General features: G+C 44.0%; 1 protein-coding gene across 8 annotated transcripts in view; it reads left to right on the top strand.

Moving 5' to 3' along the window:
• Sox5 (SRY-box transcription factor 5) overlaps nt 1-27,031 on the top strand; it is a 974,603-nt gene that overhangs the window by 934,621 nt on the left and 12,951 nt on the right. For all 8 annotated transcript variants that reach the window (XM_052175238.1, XM_052175240.1, XM_052175244.1 and 5 more), the window contains 2 exons: nt 8,040-8,185; nt 24,119-24,227. In XM_052175238.1, coding sequence (XP_052031198.1) covers nt 8,040-8,185; nt 24,119-24,227 — 255 coding nt within the window. The remainder of the gene's footprint in view (nt 1-8,039; nt 8,186-24,118; nt 24,228-27,031) is intronic.

The following is a 27,031-nucleotide window of genomic DNA, read 5'->3' as shown; positions in this document are numbered from 1 at the left end:
GACAGATGATAGGTATCTGGAAAAAAATCCCAAGTGCAAACAGTCCGGAGGAATGGTGGGTAAGTCCAGACTGACTAGGCTGACGTCACTGTCCCTGCATGGGGCCTCTCTACTTTTGTTTGACATATGTTTATCTCTGTAAACATTCCACAAGGTACTTCTCTACCATTTCTTCACTGTGACTATTCCAAAAATATAGAACCCTAGATAGAGCAGACAGACTCCTGTATTATCTGGCCCAGCATTCCTATTTGTAGGTAACAGTGGCAGATTGTCACCTCTGTGGGCACCTGGAGTAAGTTCCTTAGGAGGAAAAACAGTAGTATGGCTCTGGTTTTATTGCATGTGTCGATGACAAGGAGCTAGCCCGGGGACTTCCACATACTCATTTTATTTTAAGGAGATATACATAGGCATGCTAGCTTAGCTATCTATACTTGCCACTACAGGTCAGTGGGGCCTGAAGTCTGAGTTGGCATTCTTTCTGGCCCCATTTTGCCTCTTGATGGCCTCTCTCACTTACTGGTTTATCTTTTCTCACTCATGTAAGCGGACTAAGTACCTCCTGTGCGGGCTAAGTACCTCCTGTGTGGGCTAAGTACCTCCTGTGTGGGCTAAGTACCTCCTGTGTGGGCTACTGCATGGCTGAGCAGATAAAGGCCCTTGCTGCTAAGCCTAATAACCTGAGTTTGATTCTCAGGATTTACATAGTAGAAGGAGAGGCCTGCCTCCTAAGAACTGCCTTCTAACCTCCACACACACACACACACACACACACACACACACACACACCACATACCCACATACCCTGGTAATCACACATATCCACATATATTCACACACAGATACACACTCAGGTACACATGCACTCACATACTACACATATATACACAAACACACAAAGAGAGAGAGAGAGAGAGAGAATAAAAAGGAAAGAAGGGAGGAGAAAGGAAAGAAAGAAGAGAAGAAATGTAAATATGTAAATATGTAAAGCATATTTAAATCTTCTCTATGCCATGCATTTTCAAACTTTGGGAAGCAAGCAGAGGCACACACATCTGACACAGCACAACTGTGTCTCCCGTTAGAACAGGTTACTCTCACCTTAAAGTTCCTCAGAAATCCATGAACACTAAAAATGTACTTCCATTGTCCTCAATAGGCACGTGCCCAGATGAATGAAAGAAATGTGTTCAAGTGTATTAATTGTATTAGCAGCATAGCCCAGGCTGGCCTTGGGCCCTGAAGCATGACCTTCCTGCCCCATTCTCAAGTGCTGGCATAACAGGCACAGAACCACAGTGCCCGGGTAGTGCTTTATGTCTTTAGTGAGAGTAACTACACAAGAGACAGGACAAGGCAACTCTGCATTGCCATCAGAGTCTACGTGATGCTGTTTCCGTCCACGGAAAGCTACCGCCTCTTCAGGAAGTGAGCAATGCCACCCTCCCACAGCTGGAAACCATATATGTCTGCGTTACATGCCACACTTAACAAACTGTTGTTATGTTTATGATCTAATTCTGAATTTCTCAGATGAAGAAATGGCTATTATACATTTCAGGGGCTGAAATTTCATAACTGATCTGAAATTCAGAAAAATTTTTTTTGGAAAATCATGTGACACACTCCAACTTTTATGTGAAACTACAAATTTTTTATAGGGTCAGTCAAATAAATCAGTGGGTGAAAGGGATTTCCCCCTCATCCTGAAGACCTGAGTTTAATTCCTGGAATCTGTACAGTGGAAGGAGGGAACTGACTCCCTTTATCCTGTTCATTCTTCCACTGTGTGCTGTGATAACCAGGCATGTGCATGTAATATACATACATGCACTAAATACATGTAATTTTAAAAAATCAAAACGTCTTCCACAGAATGTATACATAATCAGTAGGAATCTGTGTTGCCTTGATATGTCTGCCTTTTAACTGTTCTGCACCATGGAGTAAAGCTTTTCATTGAAATGAACTTGTTAGTTATATGAAGACAGGAGCTCATAGAAATACAGGCATGTTTCTTCAAAATAGTCTTGTGATGGAACAGAGAAATAAAAGATTAAAACAAAAAAAAAACCAGAAAAACAAAGCAAACAACAAAAGAAATCATACCCTTCAGTGTGGAGAGATGGCTCAGTGGTTAAGAGAATTTGCTGTTCTTGCAGGGAACTAGAATTCTGTTCCCAGCAAGTGCATCAGGAGACTCAGAACTGCCTAGGAGAGACAATGCCTTCTTCCTCTTCTGTCTTTTGAGGATACTTACACACACACACACACACACAGAGAGAGAGAGAGAGAGAGAGAGAGAGAGAGAGAGAGAGAGGAGAGAGAGAAAATTTTAAATGCCCTTGAGTAGCTCATGACCAGACAAGCTGAGACAACATGCTTTGGGAAGTGCAGGCCTGCGTGATGAGCAAAATATTTACAAGGCTTCAAAGGAGCAGATAAGCAGCTTCACAGAACTAGCCTGGAGCATGTCTGGGCTATGTCAGAGAAGTCCTCACAGACAGAATAATGCCTGAAGAAATTCCCAAACACAGCAGAGTGAGAGAACATTCCAGCAAATGATGAGTTTATGGAGATGGGACTCAGGAAAGTCTTTGGACTGGGCACTGTCCCTTCGCACTTCAAGCAGGACTTTGTGTGATGTCATAGAGTGATGGGAAGATCAACAGCCACCAACGTGAGGAGGCTTTTAGGCCCTGTTAAAGCTCCTGGGGCGTATCCCACAATGATGATTTTGGGGAAAACATTAAAGAGTTTTGAAAGTTATACTGTGTATAGGCAAGGCGGAAGGTTGGCATTATCTCTTGAAGATTCTCAAGGCACACAACCATAGCCAAAACTCTGAAGACAGTTAACTAATTCAGTTACTTTGAACATAATTTTTTTTCTACAAACAATGACAGATCATCATTTTATGAAATGCTACTTTAAGCACAAAGCTACCAAGAGACCAGTTTTGAAGCAAAGGCTTTTCACAACTAAATACTTTGTCTGGAACAGAGTAAAGACAGACTCTGGGAACATAACTATGAAGATAGCAAACTAGTAATAAAGGATGAGATTAGCCTAAATGGATGACAGGACACCATTACTGAAAGCAGTGACCATGGGTCAGGGGTAAGCAAATGTAAGAGTTGAGAAATGAATGAGACTTGACTGTTATCCAGGTTAGATGAGGAATCTAATCTTAGATGATGGCATCCAAGGGCTGGGATAGGCTACTGGGAAGTTCTGTGAAATGTAGAAAGGACAGCCTGAGGCAGGAAGATGGCGATGAGTTCTGAGATACATAGGCTGCATTTTAGGGACTCATAAGGGCATTCAGGTAGAGAAGTTGAATGGGAAAATATATACATGTACATGTATGTACAGGTACATACTCATTAGTAGGGTTTGAAGCCAGCAGTAGTAGTTTCTTTGTCTTTGTTTTTGGTATATATAGGATAGGCTCTCAATTCTCAGAGAAATATTTAGGGAAATGGCTTGGTCAGTGCCTACCTTGTAAACATGGAGACCTGTATTCAAGACCTAGAATCCACATTGGAAAAAAATGCCAGCCTCACCTTGTAACATGCTCCATGCCCATGGAAAACTGTCTCAAAAAGTAAGGTAGATGGCACCAGAGGAATGACCCTTGAAATGTAGCTATGGGTTCCACCCACATGTGTACCCTAGTACACCCTTACACACACAACACAGACACCACACACACACACACACACACACACACAAGAATGCACACACACACACAGGTATACATACACACTCAGTGCACACACATATACACACACATAAATGCACACACACTTGCATACCTAAGAAAGAAGAGAAACAGTCAGAAAGACAGAGACAGAGAGACAGAGACAGAGAAGGGAGATAATGCAGAGAGGGAGGGAGAAATTTTTCAGTGTTTCTGACAGTGAAGGCAAAAGACTAATTACCTCATTTGAAATATTAGCAGCTAGAAGTCACACTGTTGTTAGCCCTCGAGTTTTCCTCCCAGGAGTTTGTTAAACTTCTGTACACATATACTCTCTTCAGATCCTCAGTAACTGCTGCCTAAATTTGTAAACAACAATAGTAGAAAAACAGAAAACAAAACAAACAATAACCGAATATCACTTATCAACTGGTCAATTTTAGTGTGTCATTTTGAACTCTAGCAGATAGCCTTGGGTAAAACCGAACTTCTGTTTGCTTGTTTATTTTCTTTCATACCCAGGGCCTATGTGTGTGCCAGGTGAGTCCTCTCCTCCTCAGGAACATCCCATATACACATATCAACCATGAAATGGTTCACAATTCTGACCATGACAAACAGAGTCCTACCATGAGAGTGCCAAGAGGGATCAGAGAGGGCAATGAAACAGGAGACAGAAATGAAGTTAGGACATTCCCGGGATGAGGCGCCTCCTCACGCGCCAGTGGCTCTGCCTCGTAGGCACATGTCTTCACTTAGCACCCATTCACGTGCCATTTTACTGCCAAGATGGAAATTTTGTCAGTCATCACATTTCCCATAAACAGAATCCCAGGCCCCTCAGAATCCAGCCTGCCCATTCCACTGACTTCCCTGGGACACTCTGTGATCGAGGTGACATCTAAGGCTATCTGGGGACATCTATTATGTCTGAGGACCATATTAACTCAGATGCACTTGACACTGCTTGTTAATCCTGTGTCATCCACATTTAAGCAATGGAGCAACCGAGAGAAAAGTAAGATGACCTGCAGGACTGCCTTGTGGCCCACCGAAAATTTTGCTTCAGGCTGTCTAATGTAGATCATGTTTTCCCCTTATTGGTTGGGGCATTGAACCAACATTTAAGGAGCAGGTTCAGAAACTTTCTGGGGCACAGATCTGGAGGGGAGGGGGGAGGAGAGAATGAGGGCCCTCCCAACAAGTGGATGCAGAGCTTCGTAGGTCAGGACACCCAGGAGGCCACTGTGCAGGAAAGGGAACTGCTTTGAAATTCAGCAACTCAGAGGCCCTGGGAAGCAGCAGAGAGGTGTTGGCTCCAGCCAGAGAGAAGGGAGGATGGGGGAGAACACACACACACACACACACACACACACACACACACACATGGGGTGAATGGAAGGAGCTTGATTTAGAAGAGGGAAGGGCGCGACTTAAAAATATAATTTGAGGAAAAACTTGATTCTCTTGATTGGAGGGAAGAGGTAACCTCACACTTAAAGTTGACATAAGTATGGAGATGATTCAAATATAGGAAACATAAATGGGGAGCAAGAAAAATCTAGAGCTTTGGTCTAGGACATTTTTGATAATGGGAAAGAAGGCTATCATGGTCAATGAAACAGGAGACAGAAATGAAGTCAGGAGGTTGGAGGAGGAGGAAGGTAGGGAATTCATATGTTGTATTATTCATAGTTAAGCACACATACATGTCTGTGCACATACATAGAAAAACACACATAGACTCACACACACACACACACACACACACACACACACATCCAACAATTCTTTCTAGAATCCAAAACAAGACTATGCAAAACATGGGTTGATGAGGGAAGCCAGCAGGGGAAGAAAGACATTGGCTAAGCATGCTAAGATGACACAGAAAGGACCCAGGGAACAAACCCATGCTATGGCTGAACTCTGTAACATATGGTGCAGTTTTCTGAGTTAGCAGACCAGATACCAATTTTAGAATCTAACATAGTGTCACTACCGAAACACAAGGGTCTCTAAGTGCAGTGTTTATTTCTGAGGCAGCACCTATGTGACCCCTCCCTGGCCCTCCCCACAGCTGAAGTGGCCCTTGCCCCTCACAGGTTCAGTTCCTCCCCTCACCATCATTAACACTCCCCGTCTATCCATATTAACTGTTTTCCTACACAGTGCTATCTTGGCAGTCTGTAAAAAAGCTTAAAGAATTCATGCTTTTATTCAACACCATGTGCTAAACCGTTTCAAATATATTTGTGTTCTGGGGAAGCTAAACAGACCATAGAGAGACTAAATAGAGTATAAAAAGCACACATCGCCAGGTTGAGTAGAAACAGGGGTCAGGGGCCAGGACAAGCAGACTGGTCTTCTGAGGACTGACTAAATTAGCGCACGCAAGCTTATCACAGAAGGACTGGTCTCTACCCAGAGTACAGCAGGTCAGGATGCACTGGGGAATTACACATTGAGAGGATTGTTCAGGACACTGAGGTCAGCGTCACAGAAAGCAGGTCTATCCTCGGCAACGGACATTCACCCCAAGCAGTCCTCTGTGTAAACATCTTGTGTATTTGAAACAGCAGTTTGTTCTTTGGATCAATTCCAGTGACTATTTCTAAAAAGCACAGTAATCACTCTCAAGCCCCTCCCTCTAACATGACCTCATCTGGCCCAAGAAGATGACAGGACCAGGATTAACCTGTGTGAGGAAAGCCGGGACCACTGAGGAACCACTCTCTCCAGTTCCTCACCAGGACACTACCATGAGGGTCTCCCTTTAGTACTCTCAGTAGAATTTTTAAGCAGCAAGAAATATTTGATGAGTTTTTGGCAATCAGCAGGTCAGACAGAAGAGCTATGCAATGAGGGTGTGTAATCTGACATGATTAGACAAGGCTCTTTAGTACCAGAACATTCATAATGACACAAAGAAAGAGTATTAATAACACTTTCGTGGCAAGGCAGCTAGCCATTTTATATTTCCTTTCTTTAATCTTAGTGTTTTTCAACAAATCGTGGGATTTAATAGCGTGTTTTGGCAGATTAGAGGATTTATGGCCCAGATGTTTTTTGTTCTAAAAATGGATTAGGGTGTAAAGTTTGCTGGAATTCGTAGAACATGTTGAGGCAAGCCGGTCATTTTCTGTGTGATTAGTGCCTGCCTTCTGTCTCACAGTCCTCCATCTGTCACCGCTCACCAATGGCTCTGGTTAGACTTAGCCTCATGTCACAAACAAGTCTCTTTTCTGGGCGATTTCATATTACAGATCCATCTTAGGCCATTTTATGCCCCAGTTAAGAGATAGGGAGTGAACAACAGACTATTAGCCACCCTTTAAATAGTTACAAAATGCACTGTTCCCCCCCCCCACCCTAAAATAAAGTTTTGTATAGTAATACAGAGCAAATAAGTAAATGACCAGGGGTTCAGTCCAGATCAAGTCAGTATCACCTTAACAATACCCATAGTGCCTTCTTACTGATTGCAGGTTCTTGGTCATACTCTGTGTCTGAAGTCTAGTCCTCGTGCTTGGGACTTTAGATCCACAGAAAGTCACTGCTACCTGTAGATCATGTCCACAGCAAGTGAATTGATAAGGGGGGTAGTGCTTCTTCCATCCAGATGATGATGACTTATCACATCTGTCACAGGCCCAATTACACTAGCCATACACTCTGACCTGAATTTTCTGATATTCTGAGAGGCTTAGGAATCACAGTTGCTATTACCAGCGCATAGACCCTAGAGGATAGTGGATTGGACCTCTGCACTTTGTATTTTTAAACTTTGGAATACTCTAGTCTTGGGACCGAAAGGATGGCTCAGTGGTTAAAAGCACATACTGCTCTTGCAGAGGAGACAAGTTTGGTTTCCAATAGCCATGTTGGTTCATAGCTGCCTGTGACTCCAGTTGCAGGAAATCCAAGGACCTCTCCTGGCCTACGTGAACACTGCATACACACACACACACACACATGCATATGCAATTCAAATAAAATTTAATCTTTAAAACATATTCAGGTACTGACTTAAAAACTTAGATAAAATTTTATTTCAAACTTGTGAACATTTAGAAGCAACCAGACATGGGGTGAGCGTGTCTTTTTACTGCAGGTGTTTTGTGGTGTTTTCATATATGACTGGGTGAACCAGTCATCACTAATCCAATGTTTGCTCATCCACTCATTCCACATGAGTTCCAGGAAGACAACAGGAACCCTCAGGTCCCAGTGGCCACCGCCACCCACACAGCCAAACAAGTAGTGCCACGGCCATGCCAAAGTCGGCTTTTCCCTCTCCCATGCATCTGGTACATCTGCTGTGTCTCATTCCCAGGTTATTTAAATGACCACGATGCTGTCACCAAGGCAATCCAAGAAGCTCGCCAGATGAAGGAGCAGCTCAGGCGGGAGCAGCAAGCGCTGGATGGGAAGGTGGCCGTTGTGAATAGCATAGGTCTCAGCAACTGCCGGACGGAAAAGGTTAGTGGGGATAGTGGCTTGCTCTCTCCGAGTGGCTGTGAGCACCAGGATACCGTCCTTTCTCCCACCCTTTCCTCCTATGGTCTTCAGAATGACTGCCCCTCCTTGTCCCCTCCCCCACCAACAGGAAGCTACCAGGGGCCATCCAAGCCTTAGAACACTGTGAATCCCCAAACCTTACTGGGGATGAACATGGCCATTTTGACTGCCAGGGTGTATTAAAATGAAGTGGCATTTGAAATGCTGTATCTGAGGGAAAGTTTTGCCTTCCAGAGATGCTTAACTCGCACTTGGGGATCAGCTGGATTTGAAAAACACGGAATCTTCTGTAGTCAGCCTAAGCTTGGATGATACCCCCGGCTCCTAAGCCTGTCATAATGTTACCACTGTCAAGTGTTAGGGACTGCAAACTTGGAAAGTTTGACTTCATCGTGACACAAAATAGGCTTTGACTTTCTGTATTCTACCCAAAGCCAACAGAGCTTCTGGACTAGCCAGAGACATGATGGCTTCATGCCGTTATATTTGCATGTAAGCTTTGTTTTGCTTAGGAAAAAAATACATGACCGCAGCATCCTTGGAGTGGTGGACTTCTTCAGGTAGCATCTGAATGAAAATGATGAGTGGTGACTGAATTCTCAACATCCTATGATACTGTAGGTGAGGGGTCTGGGTATGATCAGCTATTTATCAACGGTTTACACCTCTGTCTGTCCTCCTGAGGCACACAGAAGTCCCATAGAACTTCTCTGAATGAGCGGCCTAGGCCTGTGGATAGTTCTCTGGGTTGCCACGTTTTCAATGGAGCTAGGTGGGGTAAGCGCCCGGAGTACAGAGCAGCTGGGCCTGGGCCCTGATGGTTGCCAGCTGTAGCAGGCCCCAGGCCAGCACTGCTCACAACTCTTGTAGCCTAAGTGAGACATTGGGACTAGAAGGGACAGCAGAAAGATTTTTATTCAAATATTTAAATATTCTTGAAAGAACGCTCCAGCAAGAAACCCCTTCCCCTGCCCCCGCACAGAAATGAGTTTAACACTCGGCCAGATGCTAACGCAAAGTGACGGGAGCTATTCCTCGCAAGCATAGCTAAATTGCCACTATTTGTTAAGCGCTTTGAGTTCAGCTGTGGATGCAGCCGTTGTTGCATTCTGTGAACATCTGTAACAACCCCCCCCCCCCATCACCACCACCTTGTTTCTAATCCTCTAAAGCAGAAACAACTCTACCTATCTCCCCCCCAGCCCCCTCCCTTGTGCTGGCTGGGAATTGTCAAGTGACAACCAACCAAATCCTTTTGGACAGGAAGCCTTCATCCCGAATTCTATATACTCGCAAAATAGGCCTCATGGTTGGATCCGGGAGCCCATTAAGAGCACTTTGATGGTATGGAAATCCATCTTCATGAAGTTCCCGACGGCCCTAAGCAGCAAGCTGTTTAGCTGTGGTTACAGATCAGTCATTCACACGGGAGGGCAATAATTGTGCTGACGGCTTGTGAGGCAACAGGAGTACATAAAATAATCCCGGGCCCTCCGCCACTGCAAAGCGAGTTAATCTTCGCTAATGCGGATCAGCTGTTGCTCTTGCTTGCGCATGCGCCTGCACTGGCTCCAGCGACTCCATCGTCTTCTGATTAAGGAGCAGCAATGCAGCCTTCTGCATTCAGTCCTGTCCAGGCTCATCCGCAGCAAGGGGGCCTGGCTGACACTTCTCATCCACATCCACACGCAGGAGCGGTTGCCTTTACCTATCTGGCTAGTGCCTCTGGCCTTGGCGAAAGGTGGAGCGTTGTCTTTGTGAGGAGACACACCTTCAACTTCCCTCCCTCCTTGGAAGACTTGAAATATCAGGTTTTTAAAATCTATTTTTGAAGCAATAACCTGCCGATTCCTGTTGGCCAGCTCCGTCACATTGCAACCACGAACAAACTCATTGACCAGCTGAGTCACCATCAGCAATCTCAGAGTCAGTCCTGATTGGCTGCAAAATCTTCTTAATGTTTTTATATTTTTAGGCTTTTTTCTTATAAAAATTATAATTAGGCATCTGAGTGTAGGTTATGTGTGTGTGTGTGTGTGTGTGTTGTATATGAGTGTATATGTGTATCTGGATGTATTTATGTATCTATGGGTATGTGTGTATTTGTGTGTGTATGTTTATCTGTAGTGTGTGTGTGTGTGTGTGTGTGTGTGTATGTGTGTGTGTGTATGAATGTGCATGTGACTTCAGGTATCCACAGAGCCCTGGAGCTGGAGTTGTGGGCCATCCAACTTTGGTTCTGGAAACCAAACCAGGGTCCTCTGCAAGGATGAACCATCTCTCTAGACCTATAACTCATTCTTGATCTTATGTTTTTGTCTTGAAGTAGAAATATTAAGTTATGGAAACTAAGCCTTTCTGTCTAATGTGACAGTGTAACATATCCTTTCTATAAGTGGAGACGGGCATGACTGAGCTTCCTTATGGGACAGCATCCCTGCAGCACCCCCCAGTGCGCTGCCAGGCCGGCAGGAGGTAGCGCCATGCTCTCTGGCTGCCTTTGTTGTACAAGCCTGAGCGTCATTTCTGTGCTGATCAACCTATGTCTCTGTTACCTATGGGAAGATGGTGATAATGTCAAGTTTGCATCTTTGAATAAGTCATTAACCAACCTGCATACCTTCTGTGTATTACTGATTGTCCTGTGTGTTGGGGGCTTAGTTTTGAACTTCAAAATATGTAATCTCTTGGCAGTTTAGATAAAATTATCAATCTTCTAATTGAGATTATCGTGCATGAGTCTAGAACCCAGGTTACTTCACTGACCTATCTGTTATGTATCTGTGAAAACAAAACTTGTGCTTCACAAAGAAATGTCACTGCCTCCAGCTGTCTATCAGGTTCTCATGATCATGCAGTGTCATCCACCGTCAGTTCCTGTGCAGCTCAGTGGTGAGCTTGGGATTTCCTGTTGTGGTTCCTGAAGATGGACATCAGCAGACCGTGGGATGATGCACTTTCCCATGCCGTTTGAAGTCCCCAAAGAACACTATTTGCTTCCTTAAGTAATGGGGGGGGGGGGGGTGGCTCCATGGTTACCACTGCCGGCTGCTCTTGCAGAGACCTGTCCTGGTCCCCTGCACACACATAAGACGGCCACAGCCTGGGACTCCAGCTCCAGGGGTTCTACCCTTCTGGCCTCTGAAAGGCAGCCACATTTCTGTGTATGCATCTTGTGTGTGTGTGTGTGTGTGTGTGTGTGTGTGCACGCGCGCGCGCGCGCACACACACACACACACACACACACAGAGTCTGTGAGGCAAAGGTATGAAAGGTTTAGGGCCAGAGCAGAGGAGACTAAAAAGGACAAACTTCAGCCTCGTTCTACACAGGGGTCCAAAGAGATGTTAGGTGGCTGATCCCCAGGATCCAGAAAATTAAAGTCCTGTGCTGGAGATCTCTCCTCTCAGGTGCACCAGCCTTGTGCACTGTGACTCTTTCTCACGTATGAAAAGCGTGGTTGTCCCAAGCAGAAGGTCTTGATTCTCCGTAGCTGTAATTGGCCAGCAAAAACAATTAGAGGTGTGAAGACAAGGAGGAGTGTCTGCCGGGTGATATGCACCAAAACACATCATGAAAGTCGTTTTTACTGAAACACATTTTTAATTGAAGACTTCTAAAAGATTTTTTCACTTCTTTACTTTTCTTGGAAGTGTTTCAACATACCCAAGAACTGTGTGTGTCAGGTTTCTTGGAAACTCTGGGACACAGTGTTATTTATAATTGTCATCTCCCGTTAATTATAGACTGATTGTATATTCAAATAATGTTATCTTCTGCCACAGATCTCTGCTACAGATGACACTGCAGCAGAAACCTCAGTGTCAAGGGTGGAAAGGGAGGTGTCTCAGGTAAGAAGAAACAGGAGGACTTGAAGCTGAGCTTCCGTAACACAGAAAGGGCATTGTCTGCACCACGCAGGCAAGTGGACAGCAGGCTCTTGGTCTGGACTTGGCAGTATCTGGGTGTAATGCAGATCATCAGAGCATGGCTGTGCTGATCCCACCAGGCAATGTGGCCAAGCAGAAACTTGAGCACATACCTGAAAGAAAAAGCTAACCAGGAGGTCACCACATCATTTCTCTCCTTCCAAATGCAGTTTTCCTGGGAAGAGTGAACCCCATGCCATGTCTGTTTGGAACACATTTCTCAACAAACAAGAGGAAATCTTGTTTGGAACATAGGAACAAGTATAGGAACATAAACAATGCTTAACCACTGCCAAATAAGCGTGTTCAGATGCAAGGTTTGCTTACCCTTTGTTTATCAGCTCTGTAACATCTGGGTTGGAATCTCTGTGCCTATTTTCCCCTTTGGGCCACAGGAGAGTTGGTGTACCTACACTAAGCCATCCATCACCCAGATTCAATGAGGGGTGCATTTTCTCTTTGCTAAACCCATTCTCCACATGCTCCTCAGTCTGCTAGCTAGCTCCCACAAACATCCTGTTGGCTAGAGGTGGGTCGTTTGAATTTAAGGGAACTCTGGCTAAGAACAAACACACTGCTTTATGCTTGCCACAAATCCTTTTCTTAATGGACTTAGATAATATCTTCCTCCCAAGACCAAGGGGCACTTTGAAATCAAAGGTGATCTTAGTAGAGTAAAAGGAACCTTCAAGTAGGCATTAGATAGGAAAAAGCAACCGTCAACCCAGCCAAGCCGTACAAATGCCCTTGATGGTCTCCAGTGCCTCCTCTCTCAGGCAGGCACATCCTCATGGCCCCTCCCACTTTCAGCTCTTCCAGCCCTGCACACCCAGGGCCCTAGAGCTCACCCACAACCCATCCACAACCCTCAAAAGGTGGGAAATCAAAGCAGGGACCCAGGGAAACATTGCTTAGTGATAGGTCAGAATCTGTGCTTCTTCCTTACACGTAAAAGCAGAGTTTTGTCCTGCTTGTCCCATGTAAAGCACGTAAAATAAGGAAAGTAAGCATGAAAACATATGCATTTATTTCTTAAAGTTGAGAACCTATTTACCAAACATGGTCTACAATCCCAGTACTAGCAACATTTACATGTGCTGGGAATGAGTCTCCCATGCAAATGGATGCTAGAAGAATATGGTTGAAGCTCAAACCATTGCCTACTTTCTACAGAGTGAGGTGGACATGGTGAACAGCACCGTATTTGTTTGAATTACTCAAGAGCAACGGGAGTCGAATTCATAAGAAGTGTGGCCAAGAAGACAGAGGGCAGTTTGCAAACAGGCTAATGCTGTTACAGTCGCACTCAGAATCTTTGCTTTCAAGAGCTTCTTTTCCACTGCTGCCAGCCCCTTCATTCTGCCCGTAACAGAATAACAAACCAGAGATGACAGTGACCAATGTAGACTTAATGCAGATGTTTAATAATGAAAAAAAGTATGTGGCTTGAGAGCATTAGTTACAAATGACAGTAAGTGCATCCCATGGCACTCCAGTGACAATTTCACATCCATCGTTCCTCACGGACGCTTCGCCAGCCTTCTGATGGATGGGGCGAGCGGGGTTGGCGCTTCAGAAACTGAGGCAGCGAACCTAGCAGAGTTATCTGATACATGTTCCTTCCCAGAGATAAGGCCGGGGAGACTTGGAACTGGGGCTTTCCTCTGAAATGGTGAGCGGGAAGGAGCCCAGGAGCTCTCCATTCGGCAAAAGATGCTTCAATTAATGGTCTCTAGATGGTTGTTGTAAATATTGCTGTGAGCTAAAATGAATCAGGGAGGCCAAATTGGTACTGTGTTTGTCAATTGTTAGAGAATAGCTCTGCAAAGGAGGTAGGCATGGCTGGTAAGCCCTGTGGAGGAGGGAGGGGAGATCTGCATCTGTAAATCGGGGGATTTCATTAGCTGTGTGTGTGTATGTGGTATGTGGGGTGTGTGTGTGTGTGTGTGTGTGTGTGGTGTTAGTGACAGAGAGATAGCAGTAGAGAGAGGAAAGAGAGAAAGAGGGGAAAGAGAGAGAGAGGAAGAGAGAGGAGAGAGAGAGAGAGAGAGAGAGAGAGAGAGGAGAGAGAAGGAGGAGGAGGAGAGATATGAACCTGATCTTTCTAATCCTGTGCTTAGAGTTTGCCTAGGAACCAATTGAAATAACAAAAGTAACCCAAACAATAATTTTCTGTATGGAAGTGGGTGTGTTACCTCAATCTTCACATTTGTATTTAATGATTTAATGGCTTTCATTGAAGGCACATAAAAGGCTGAAGGTGAAGATTCACCTTTCTCCTGATGGGGTCTCTGTCTGCAAATGTTCATGGCCTGGTAGGGACCTGCCACTTGGGCACGTGACCATGAATGAAACCCACCCAGGTTTCTCTGCTTGTGACACCATCTGAACCTCGGGTTTCCCTTTTGGTTTTCATCCATAAACCCTTCATATTCTTAGCCACTTATCCAGAGAACCCATCTTATGGGACAGGAGAGGGGAGGAAGAAAACCCTTCAGTGAATATTATCAGCATGGAGCAGTTGGTTTTCAAAAAACAGGACAAAAAATAAATAAAAAGGCAGATCGGTGTTCTGTCATCATCAGCCATGCATCAGCCTGCAGGCCAGCCTTTCAATCACTCTGATAGACACTCCTGACAGGCTGCTGCCAGGTACGGAGGCTGTCTGTCTCAGGAAATCGAGTGCAGGGCGCCCACAACCTTTTGTTCCAGACGCTTTTCTTCTGCATCTTTTTATTTCTCTCTCTCTCTCTCTCTCTCTCTCTCTCTCTCTCTCTCTCTCTCTCTCTCTTTTTCCCTCTCCCTCTCTCCCTCCATTTCCATCTCTCTCCTTCTTTCTCTCTCTCTCCTCTCCCTCCCTCCTCTCTTCTCTCTCTCTCTCCTCTCCCCTCCCTCCTCTCTTCTCTCTCTCTCTCTCTCTCTCTCTCTCTCTCTCCTCTCTCCCCCTTTCTCTCTCTCCTTTCCGGGGGTATTTAATTGAAATACACTCCGAGTTTACAGACTGCAAAGATCAGCGCTGTTTCCTCCAGCAGTGGTAACTATGCATTAAACATTTTGATTTGTTTGAGTTTGAAGTTTGGTCCTTTTTTTGCCATTTGCTTCATGGAGTTTGTGTATATTTACAGCCTCTGCATTTAATGGCCACATGCCTTATTTCACAGATGGCCAGTGGAAGACTTTTTCTTTCTCTTAGTATAGCCTGCACTCCGTTTTGATACATTTGTCACTGTGCCACTACATGCAGCTCGCAAGTGCCCACGCTCAGCAGGGAGCAATTCTGGTGTGAGTTTTTAAGGAGCTTTTTAAAGGGTTTTTTTTTTTTCAGTAAACTTTTTATGGTTTAATTTCCAAGCCTAGAAAAGCTGTGCATGTTTTCAAACAGAGAGTCTTGTGTTCTTTACATCATTCTGGTTAGAAAGGTTAGGGCAGAATGGCCCAATAAAGTAAGCTCCAAGGGTATGCCACCCTGGGTTTTCAGAGGGACTCCCGCCCTGCCATTCTGGTGATCAAAACTTTCTCTTTGCGTTAGGGGATGAGCAAATGCTAATCATCACATTCCTGGTAACAGTCTGTAGAGCACATTGTGGGTATCTTAAGAGTACGTGCAGTAAGACGCAGATAAAAAGAGGCTATAACAAATCGTCATCCATGTCTGTACCAAGAGACTATAATTTGTCTATGTAGATTCCCTAAAGTTCCTGTGAATAAGGACTGGCTTTTGCTGCTGCCTCCACAACATAATATATCAGGAGTAGTCTCCTCTCCCGTCTGTCTCCTCATCCTCCTCAGAATCACATTCTTCCTTAAGGTGATTTCACAGGAAGATATAGACAAAAATGAACGCCCATGTGTGTGGTAGATACATTCATTCTCTATGGGCCTTTTAAAGATGATCTTGCCAATGTGAAGTCAAACTTATTAGGAAAACATTGAAACGTTAACAATTATGGCAAAAGATACTGTAAGCTCTTTATAGACACAGCTCCTCCCTCCCTCCCAAGTGAGAAGCCCTTGCTTTTTTGCCCATGAGCCGTGGGAACAGTGACGGCGAATGACCACTCCTTTGTGTTCCGTGCCTTCACACACAGTCTTTTAAAGAAAAGAAAAAGTAAGATGACCTTTGAGATCCTGGGAAGGGTGGTGGGATCAGTTTGGGGATCTCCATCCTTTGACATTGAATTTAATCTCTTTTTTCCAATGGGCCATCAAAGACTTTAGGAAAACACATGGTACCTGTATGCTCAGCTGGGACTCCTGTGTTGGCACTGTACATGCTTGAGCAGAGGTCCTTAAAGCTTGAATCATTCAATCAATGGAATAAGCCAGCATCTCTGAAGTTAGCAGATGCCGGGAGGGAGCCATCTTTGTTTCTCTTGGCCCTTCTCTTTTCTAAGCTCCTCCTTCTCCCTCCCTGGCCTCGCTCTTGGGGAATGAGAGCCACAGGACCAGTAAGAATCTACCCAGTCCTATTTATGATGCATTCCAGCTGTTCTGATAAAATACGGAGTTAAGTTTTTGCTGTTCATTAAAATGAGATCTTAAGTATATATCCCAATCTTTCTTCACCCAGAACTACCATGCGTAATTGAAAAGTGAACTATAACCATAGTGTGCCTGTTCCCATTTATCAGTTCCAGCATTTATGGACCGGCCCCCATGACTCTAGAAAACAGCCTAATTCCATTTATCCAACTGAAGGAAGTTCCAGCTACTCAGGTCACATTTGTAAGAATGCTGACAGCTTCATAGCTTTTATTCTATGCAAGGGGAATATTAAAGCGAAAAGCCCAGTATGTTTCTGTATTCCAGTGACTGAGACACCCATTGTTTATAAAACAATTATCATTGCACAGCGTTCTAATTCTGTATGTGCGTTTTTGTGCCCCCAGTACACACCCACAAGATGTCCTACACTGATTAGGAATTCTATTGCTTTTCTTTGTTGGCCACCTGTATGCCTCCCACTAAGTCTTCTGGATAGATGTGGTGATGAGCACATGTGTGCCTACAGTGTGACAGAGCAGCAAACTTCCTCTTAGTCATTAGCTGTATCCTGATTGGCCATGGACACAGACGCTTGACATCTCGTTCTCAGTCTTGCCTCTGCTGCCTCTCCTCTTCCTCACATCCACATCACAGGCTCCAGGATGGTGAGTGAGTGATGTTGTGGTTGTGAGTGGCACTGCTGCTGCTCTGCTTCCCTGTGAGTTGTTTATTTTTGACATAATCCTCACAATGACTTTCCTGTGAGTGGCACACTCAGACTACCACGGTGCTTCCCTCTCTCTGGCAGTAGGCTTTTGTGTCAAAGAATAAATTAGTCTTGTTAGACTTGGGTATCCAACTGTGTTTCTTATGAAGTGCCTAAGTCCATAAGTGTCCTCACAGAATAGATCTGAATAACCACTATTTGGTTTGCTTGTAACCTATTCCTTGAATTTATAACAATGATTATAAAACTTAGAAACTATGTATCCATCCAACATCCCCCATCTGTATGCCTGCCTCTAAGGTTGAAGTTTATTACTCAGTAGCTTTTGAAAAATTATGAACAGTTAGAGAAAATGTACAAATGTATATGCTTGTTCCAAGGACTTTACAACCGCCATATGGAGTTTAGCCAGGTTGGTGATAAAAGCACAGGCTTCCAGGATTCAAAGACAAGGAAACGTCCCCAGCCCAACCTGACATATAACCCTGCTGCCCCCTTGGCATCTCTGATGTACAGGTATCACTTGGCCAAAACTCTGTGGTACTCAGTGGACGCAGCTTCATAGGTTAGGTAACTTTTCATTCTGTCTTTCACCTGACAGCTGATAACCTTTGGTCAGTGCTCTGTTGCCCACATACCACATAATCTCTGTGCCTTCCCAAGAACATGTCTCTGTTCTCCTAAAACAGGAAGCCTCTTACAGCATTTCAAGCACCCACTGCCGTCTCTTCCCCCTTAGACTTCTTCAAGGCTTTTGCACACTCTTAACACTGACAATCAAGGATACTGATAGAATAAGCACAGCCTGAGCTGGGCCTAGGCAATCACCGTAACCCCAGCTTTCCTCTATTCCAGTTCTTACTGAAAAACACGAGCAAGGCCCCAAGACACTAGCCCCCACCACACACGCTCTAGCCTCATGCTAGTTCCGTGTCACCTACCCAGAGCAATAGATTCTGAAAGGTGTGTCAAGTGCATAGGTTTAATTTCCAAACATTCCTTCTTCATGAAAAATCAGTCAGTTGTTTCCCAGAAGCTTTTGAGTGTTCTTCACAACTCTTTAAAATGTGTCTCCCATTTTACAATTAATTTTAAAATTATTAATAGGGATCTATAAGTTGTCTCCACTAATGGTGTCACCATCTTGCAATGGTGCAAAATCTTGCACCATTTTTTATTGTTGAGTTGAACTTAGAATCTAGCAGAGAAACTGTGATTTCCTCTGCCCTTTCCATCGACTTTCAGCCTCAGGTCAGTTTGTAAGGAAGCTTGCCTTCCCAGACCGTTTCCTTATGGCCACCTTGCCAGAGAGTTTGGAGGTAATTATACTTCAAGAAACACGTCAGGAGGCTGGCTCGAGATTTCAAAGCAGCAGATCATATGTGCAACAAAGCTAACCCTGAAGCTCAAATTGCATTTGAGAATAGGGGTGGGGCAGAATTAGTTAAGGCTAGTTTTCCATCTAACTAAACCAGAGAACATACAGACACAGTTCTGATCTCTTCTTGATTAGCAGATCCATTATTTTTTTCTGATTCTCTTATTTGTCTACGGTCTCAGAGTCCAGGATACCCCAAGTGTCTATACATAATCTAACAAAGATAGAAGTTAAAGAAACCTTTCACATATTTTACCATACTCTATTAAATGTGTCTGTTGAAGTTGGAAGGAAGATTTCTTTTTCTTAATGTATGTTGTGTGTGTGTGTGTGTGTGTATGTGTATTTATATGTAATTTATACATAATTTACAAGAAAGCCTTTTCTTCCATTTGTGCTGTTAGTTTATGTGGGTGGATGGTGATTTTATGGAGCAGAGAGCTATCAATATGCAATAAGGGAGCTGATGGCTGAGGGGGTGGACATCCACATAGCTTCTTCATGGAGGGTTGAGGGGAGGGGCAGCCACACAGCGCCTCAGTCTTCTACTTAAGCCGATGGAAACATCCCCAGCTGATAAGTCACGACATTATGAATAATCTCTTAACGTCTCTGGTGGGCTGTGAGACTCACATAATTAGAGGACTGAAATCCTTTTTCTTCTCCATTTTGCCATTTCTTTATTCTCGGTGTTACTGGTATAGCAGGAGACCATAAAGGCGGAGCAGGGGAATGCAGCCAGAGGGGTTTAGCTGCGACCGAGTCAACCCTCTGTTTTGTCATTACATGCATGTGCCTTTTATTGTTGTGTAGCTCTGTGTGCTTCGTCACGGTGATGTCCATTAAGGCAGCTGATCCACAGTTTCCTCGCTCCCCCCTCGGGTCTGCATGCCTGGTGGGGAGCACTGCTCATTGCCACCTTGTGAATCCCAATTTCAGAGAAGGGATAGGGAACCTCTCTCTCCATGCACTGTTTAATTTAAGACCAGAGAACTAAAGAAAAGACTCTATGCTCGCTCTAAGAGAGAGTCCACCTTGTGCTCTCTCTTGCTTTGACTGCACCCTGAAAGATCAACCACGATGGCTACTCTGTCCTTTGTGAATGTTCGGTTGTTCATAGATATTTTATTTTATTGTATTTTATTTATGGCTATAACCATTCCTGTGATCCCTGTATATTTGGCACTGTCTTTTTTCTTTAGTGTTTTCCACACAGTTTTCTTTTTAATGTCAAAAATATAAATTTTTTAAACATTTGTAAGCCAATGAGAATCTATCTTGCATTCAAATCCCAGCTTAAAACTTGGGCTCTGGGACTCAGATTTCTTAAGCGATTTCTCTAAAGCCTTTCTCATCTCACGTCTGTCCTTTCGCTGTGACTCCTGCTCATCTTCCGCCAGTCCGACAGAAAGGAGAGGTATGTTTTGACTTTCCTGTCGGGTCCCAAGTTGACTGGTGTCATATGCAAGCCGTCCAATGCCCCTTCTCCATCATGCTTGTCAGAGGGAGAGCCATGGAGCCACGGGCAAGCTGCCATTTCCCAAGGTGAACACGAAGACTCTCAGAAGAGCTTTAAAAGTACTCAGTCCATCCCTGGAGCCATCTGGTCTACATGGGTGGCTCTCTTTGACTCCTTTGGTTTTCTGAGATCACGACTGTTTTGCAGTCACTACACTGAGCAGCCTGTCCTTGGGCGTGCAACGTGTCCCCCCCCACCCCCCGGGGCCAGGACTGCAGCTGCGCACCTTCCTATTCTTCAGGCTGAACACAATCATGTTCCTTCCGGACAACATAGGATTAGGTAAAGTCCCGGCGAATCTTGACTTAACATTTCCCTTTACAAACCTGTCCACTTATATGAGACTTGATTAGCCAAATAGGGGTCTATTTACAAAAGAGATCTGGTTGCTGTCCAATTGTTCCTTTTTAATCAAGAGGGATATATATGGGTCACTTTGTTTGCCTCCTACTCATATTTGCGCTAGTGTTCTGTTTCGACCACTTTGGTGGAATTATTTCCATCGACTCTGTGACGAGCCTGTCAGGAAAGGGCTTTTGCCAGCATCTTTAAAGGGCTGTGTCTTGCCGCTGCTGTTTTCTCCAAGCTCATGAGGGTAGGGAGGTTCCAGATCCTCTTCTAAAGAGTGTCAAGAGCCAAGGATGATCTAAGTACCACACATTAGTGGTTTAGAACACTGCTTGTGAAACTGAGGCAAGCCATGGCAATTCTATAAAATTTATCATTGATATCATTTTATTAATCTGATCCCAGTAGAAAAACATTTATGAAGATGGTAGAAAATTATCTTTTATCCATCAACATTTCCATCAGCTCCCCAAACCTTTGTGTGTGTGATTTCTAGCATCACCTCACTTATCCCTGTGCTACCTGGTCAGTCCATTAAGGCAAGAGACGGCCTGACTCTGAACCACTGGGTGTCATCACTCCCGCTGTGTGCCTCAGGATGGCCTCAGCCTCCCACAAGCTGGAATCACCAGGCCTCGGCCACCACACCCTGCTCCCACTCCTTATGTTTATCGTCTTATTTTATTGAAGCTGATTCTATCCAGGCAAAATTGAAAGCTGTGGACTGAGAATCAGAGTTAGTCTCATTCCCAGCAGTATTTGAACATATGAATAGAGGATTATGTAAAAGGAAGTATTAAAACTAAGGGGTATAATCTCAAGTGACTGAGTCTTAGGCATGATACCAACTGTGTCGGTCCCTTTAGGGCAGTGGTTCTCACCCTTCCTACTGCTGTGACCGTAAGGCCACCACCCCCAACCATAAAAATCATTGTTGTTACTACTTAAGTCTAATTTTCCCACTGTTATGAATCATAATATAAATATCAGTGCTTTCTGATGGTCTTAGGCAACTGTGATGAAAGAACCATTGATTGCCAAAGGGGTCGAGACCCTCAGGTTGAGAACCACTGCTGTAGAAGCTAGCTGATAGGCTTGTGGGAAGTTGAAAGAAAGACCAAGGAAAGACTATTTCACATGACCAATATTTACGACATCGGACTGATCCCTTCCGCTTGGAACATGACTCCTTTAGACGGTGAAAACTATTTTAAATCCAACTCAATCTTTTGTTGATTCACCATATCATCTTCATTTACTTCTGTTTATGAATAAATGAATATATACTGGGACTCCTGAGAAATGTGTGTAAAATTTAATGTAGTACTGAATTCCACACTGAGTTATAAGGACATGGCTTTCTGCTTGGTTTTGTCTTCTGTCTTTCCTAGAAACAAACCACACATCCTCCAGTCTCTCTGATCACATCTTCCTTCCCCTCTTTCTATCTCTTAAGAATCACGATATAAAGAGTGACCCCACCATGCTGTTCTCTGCTTCCCTCATGCTGACAATTTCGCGACCAGTGAGAGGGACTCCTCTCTGCAGAGGCTAAGCGCATAGTCTCAATGTACCATGCTCATTAGCAGCAGCCAGCTAGATGTAACTTAGGAACACTGACAGTGCCTCCCTGTTCACTTACTTTTAGCATCTTGGGAGGATGGGCATCTGCAGACACGGACTCAGGGACCCAGAAGACATTTAACATTTCATTCTTTTCCTAATAAGATTGCCTCCATTTTGCTATTTCTCTTTTGAAAAAACTTTCCATCCAAATGTGATATTCTTTAGACAATATATAGTGTTATTTCCCTGCCAACTGTTGAATCAAAATTTCAAAATTTGAAAGGTATTATGTGTGCATGGTCCCTCCTGCGAAGAAGTACTGTCAGGTTTTCTTTGACCAGGGCACTCTCGGATGTTATCGATGGAGGTCAGTTTTGTGTGAGTGTGTGTGTGTGTGTGTGTGTGTGTGTGTGTGTGTGTGTAAGTATACTTATACATGCGTGTGTGAACATTTAATGGTTATAAAAACAGCCTGTTAAGCTAGTGTCCTTGGAACCTCTGAATTCTGCTGAGTGCATACAGCAGACTCCCTCAGGCAAGAAAAAAGAAAGGAAGAAATCCAAAGGTTACAAAGCTGTGAAAAATACCAATCAAAACCCCAAAACAAACTGGGCCAGAGTCTACTTCCTTCAGCATTGCTGCTGGGTGATTCTGTAGGAGTGACTGTAAACCAGGTCCTTTCCTATGCTAATAGTTTTCCCATCAAGTCAGATAGAGACGCTGATGAATAGAGCACAGACGTCCAAGGCCAGAGACTTGAGAGAAATTTTAATCTAGTTCTTACAATTGTTCTATTGTCAAAGGTTTGCCAAGACAAAGGCTGTACTGTACTGAGGATTCTAGTATTTCATTAGTTCTTTGTGACTGCATTTGCTGGGCTCTTTCTCCCATAAGACAATGATCTTCAATAGTTGTTTGTGTTCTATGAACATCTACTGTAGGTAGCACTTCTGTGGTATATATGATCCACCAGTGTGGTTCATGACAATCTCTCTCCAACATTCTGGTGACTTATCAGGAGACTTGAGCAAAAGCTATAGAAGCCAGTGGCTGCCTTTCATGACACTGTCTTGGCACCAGATCATCCAATGAGCGTGGCTGTAAAACTTGAGGGGGGCAGTGGCCTCTCCTTGCATACTTCTTCCTGTTCTCAGAGTCAACCAGTTTCTTAGTTTGGAAGCAATTTAATATCTTGTGTGGGTGATATGAAGCATTATATTTTTCTAGAACATCATTTAGTTTTTAACACCACGTGCTGTACAAATGAAAGCCACACACTGCATGCTTTTAAATGACTAGATGACTTTGAGATTTAATTCATGTCCATTTGTATCCTCAAGTAGTCACCAACTCACTATTTTGGCTGAGCAATCCAAATCCAACTGTGGCCTAAGTAACAGGCCACTTCCATTGGACACATGAAGCCTTGACAAGCACTTATCCATGAATATTTAAGTGCCTTCATTACCCTGATGTGGTCAATGCAAAAGGCATTTGGAAGGTGGCCACTGAGAGAGGCACTTGTCTTCTCTTAGTTCTGTTTCTGTGGGTTGGTCACCTGAATACTGTGAGACTTGCTTCAACACCTCCACTATCTAAATCAAATGAATGTGGATTTCCAAATACAGAGAACAGGTTGCTGATAGGAAATCACTACATGCGTTTTGTAACCGGGAAAGGTTTTCTCTCAGGATAACAACCTAACTTCTTTAGGCACAGAAAACCCAAATGCCAAGTCCTTCTAGGGGTCTGAAAGAGTCCAAAACCCTGCTGATTATTTTTCTTAATTGCCTTAGTGTGCTGTGTGTTGAACATGTAAAGGTGAATACACCAATATCCCATGTCTCCCAGAAGCCAATTTTATTATCCATGGCCCAAAGGGAGAAATGTCTTTGAATAATTATAGGTTCAAGATTCTCATTTTAAATTTATTTTTTTAAAGGAAAAAACAACACTGGAGAGCCTGACTCAGCAGCTGGCAGTTAAGCAGAACGAAGAAGGGAAATTTAGCCATGGAATGATGGATTTCAATATGAGTGGAGATTCTGACGGTTTGTGGCAATTACTCATCTATACTCCAGGATGGAGTGGGGGGTGGCCATGGAGCTGCTTGAAACAGCAAAGAGAACAGGCAGAAAGGTCACTGCCTACCTGACCGTCCCCGCGGGGCTCACATGCACTGCACAGTCACCCTGTACCAATCTCTCCTTGTTGCTTGTCTTTCTACCCTAATGGGACCTAAGGGGGCTGTAAGTGCCAGAGGCAGGACTCATGTCTCAGATGACATAACTCTAAAGCAAATATCCTTGTCTAGTGTCCGCCCTGCCTCTCGCCCCCTTATTTCCTGTGCGCCAAACTTTGTAGAACTATGTGCCTGACAGCTCTTTTTGAAGCTTGTGTTATCAGCTAAATACACAGTTCAGAAGACATGTCCTGGACATTTTTTCTTGCATTTTGCAGCCTTACCTGCTACACTGTCTACTCATTGACAGAAACCTACTCTAACCCACCATCTAGATAGCACTCTAAGCATACAAGCCTTGAGAGCAGCAGAATGAAGCTCCATCAGCTCTGAATAGGCTCTTTGTATGTGCCATCTAAGCAGCACTCCATTGGGGGACACCACACTCCTATCCTATACCTCAGCCTTGGGTCACTTCAGACAGCACAACTGGAAGACGGGGTGATGCCCAGATCAGCTGATCCAGCAAAGAGAGCATAAGAAGAAACAGTAGTTTCTTTTATACAGAACCCAACTGGGTTCTCCTTCTAGTACCAGGTAACGTGTGTTTTAGGAGTTTAGTGACCTAGACTTAGTGTAGTCTGGAAAAGATTCAATCTCAGCAAACCGCTGAGACTCAAACAGGAAGAGGGGAATCCCTGTGACTCTTTAGCACCTACTCTTCTCTGGTCATTGGGGTTCTTCCCAGCCAAAAGCAAGCCAATCTCAAATATCTAATCCCACAACCCTGTCACAATTGAACTTGTTCAATTGGAGAACCAGAAAAATTAAATCTCACAGCAGTTGCCTTCCTAGAATAAACCTGGCCTACGTGCATACGAAGAGCCTATTTAGAGTTGACGGAGTCCCACACTGCTGCTCTGGTGGCTTATGTTACTGTAAGGTGTAAGGACCGGAAACAGCAGATGGGCCCGATCATTCCCTAGTTACAAACACATTTCCAAAGGAGGCTGTTGTGCATTAGCACTGCTGTTTGTCAATCGAGAGGTAATTACTGGTCGTAACACATTTCATCAATTTTAAGTTATGCTCGCATGATAAAATATACTCTGGCAATAAAGCATCACGGCAAAGAAGCTTGTGCTGCCATTGTCTAATTTAGCAGTGCTCATATGCAAAATAGCTTACAGGCTACGTTGAGCAAGGAGCATGTAATAGATGAGCATGAACCATGCGTGCTACTAGAGAGATGCTGAACTATGAACCATGAGTGCTGCTAGAGAGATGCTGAGCTATGAACCATGCTTCTAGAGAGATGCTAGAGAGATGCTGAGCTATGAACCATGCTTCTAGAGAGATGCTAGAGAGATGCTGAGCTATGAACCATGCTTCTAGAGAGATGCTAGAGAGATGCTGAGCTATGAACCATGCTTCTAGAGAGATGCTAGAGAGATGCTGGGCTATGAACCATGCTTCTAGGGAGATGCTAAAGAGATGCTGGGCTATAAACCATGCTTCTAGAGAGATGCAGGGCTATGAACCATGCTTCTAGGGAGATGCTAAACTATGAACTATGCTTTTAGAGAGATGTTAGAGAGATGCTGAGCTATGAACTGTGCTTCTAGAGAGATGCTAGGGAGGTGCTGCGCTATGAATCATGCTTCTAGAGAGATGCTATTTGTTGTTTACATTTGCCAATTGTATAGAAGCAATATTGATTACTTACCCATTCTTTAAATTAATTAAGGTATACAGATGAATGGGGGCGGGTATTTAAAAAAGGAGATGTGATTTCATTTGTGGTACAGGTACGAGAAATCTCCAGAATCTTTTTTATGGGGTTTTTGTTTGTATGTTTGATAATGATAAAGGTGAAGTCTTAGCTGCAGAGTGCCCTGTCTCCAGGCTTCCCTTATTCTCACTGCCTGAACTCAAGCATCTCTGCTCCTTGGCTGCGGGATAGTCTGCAGGAGATGCCTTATAGAGTCACACGAGGCCAGAGGAGGAAGCATGCAGCTTCCTGAGTGTGACTCATAGGGATAGGGGGTCCCTTGTCATCAGTGGCCTTGATGTCTGAAATACAACCATCAATTTGTCTCTTTTGATAACTTAACATGCTGGGAGGAAAAACATTGAGTGGAACATGATTTTTTTTGTTTTTTGTTTTTTTGTTTTTTGTTTTTTAGAACCAATAGTAATATATACATTAACTGGTTCTTTTCTTCCAACTATCCAGTGCCTTTTGTGGGCAAGGTATACAGTCATTACATATACTGACACATGATTGAAAAGAAACACCAGCCATATTAAAGGGAGGTATTTATGTTGTTTTGACTGAAATTCTGTCCAGTATGGTTTTATTAATGTGTCCTCAGAAACAAAACGGTAGGCACAAGCACTTCAAGTCCCCACATGCTCTTTGCTTCCTAACCCATCCTGCTGCACCCATGAGTGTTGCGTACTTTTACCGGATTCTTTACATCTACAATATTTCTGTAGTAAAGGTATACTCAGAGACTAACTCAGCCCCTTTTCCCACAGAACCCAAAAATAGGATGTCCCAACTTTCTTTGGACTTTTGAAAGTAAATGCCAAAACTGTCGATAGTCCTTCGAAAACCCAAGAAGAAATGAGAACTGGGTTAAAAATACAAACACATTTGCTGCCACAGGC

The sequence above is a fragment of the Apodemus sylvaticus genome, chromosome 2 (assembly GCF_947179515.1).
Source record: "Apodemus sylvaticus chromosome 2, mApoSyl1.1, whole genome shotgun sequence".
Taxonomy (NCBI): domain Eukaryota; kingdom Metazoa; phylum Chordata; class Mammalia; order Rodentia; family Muridae; genus Apodemus; species Apodemus sylvaticus.
This window is presented reverse-complemented; position numbering and strand designations above follow the sequence as displayed.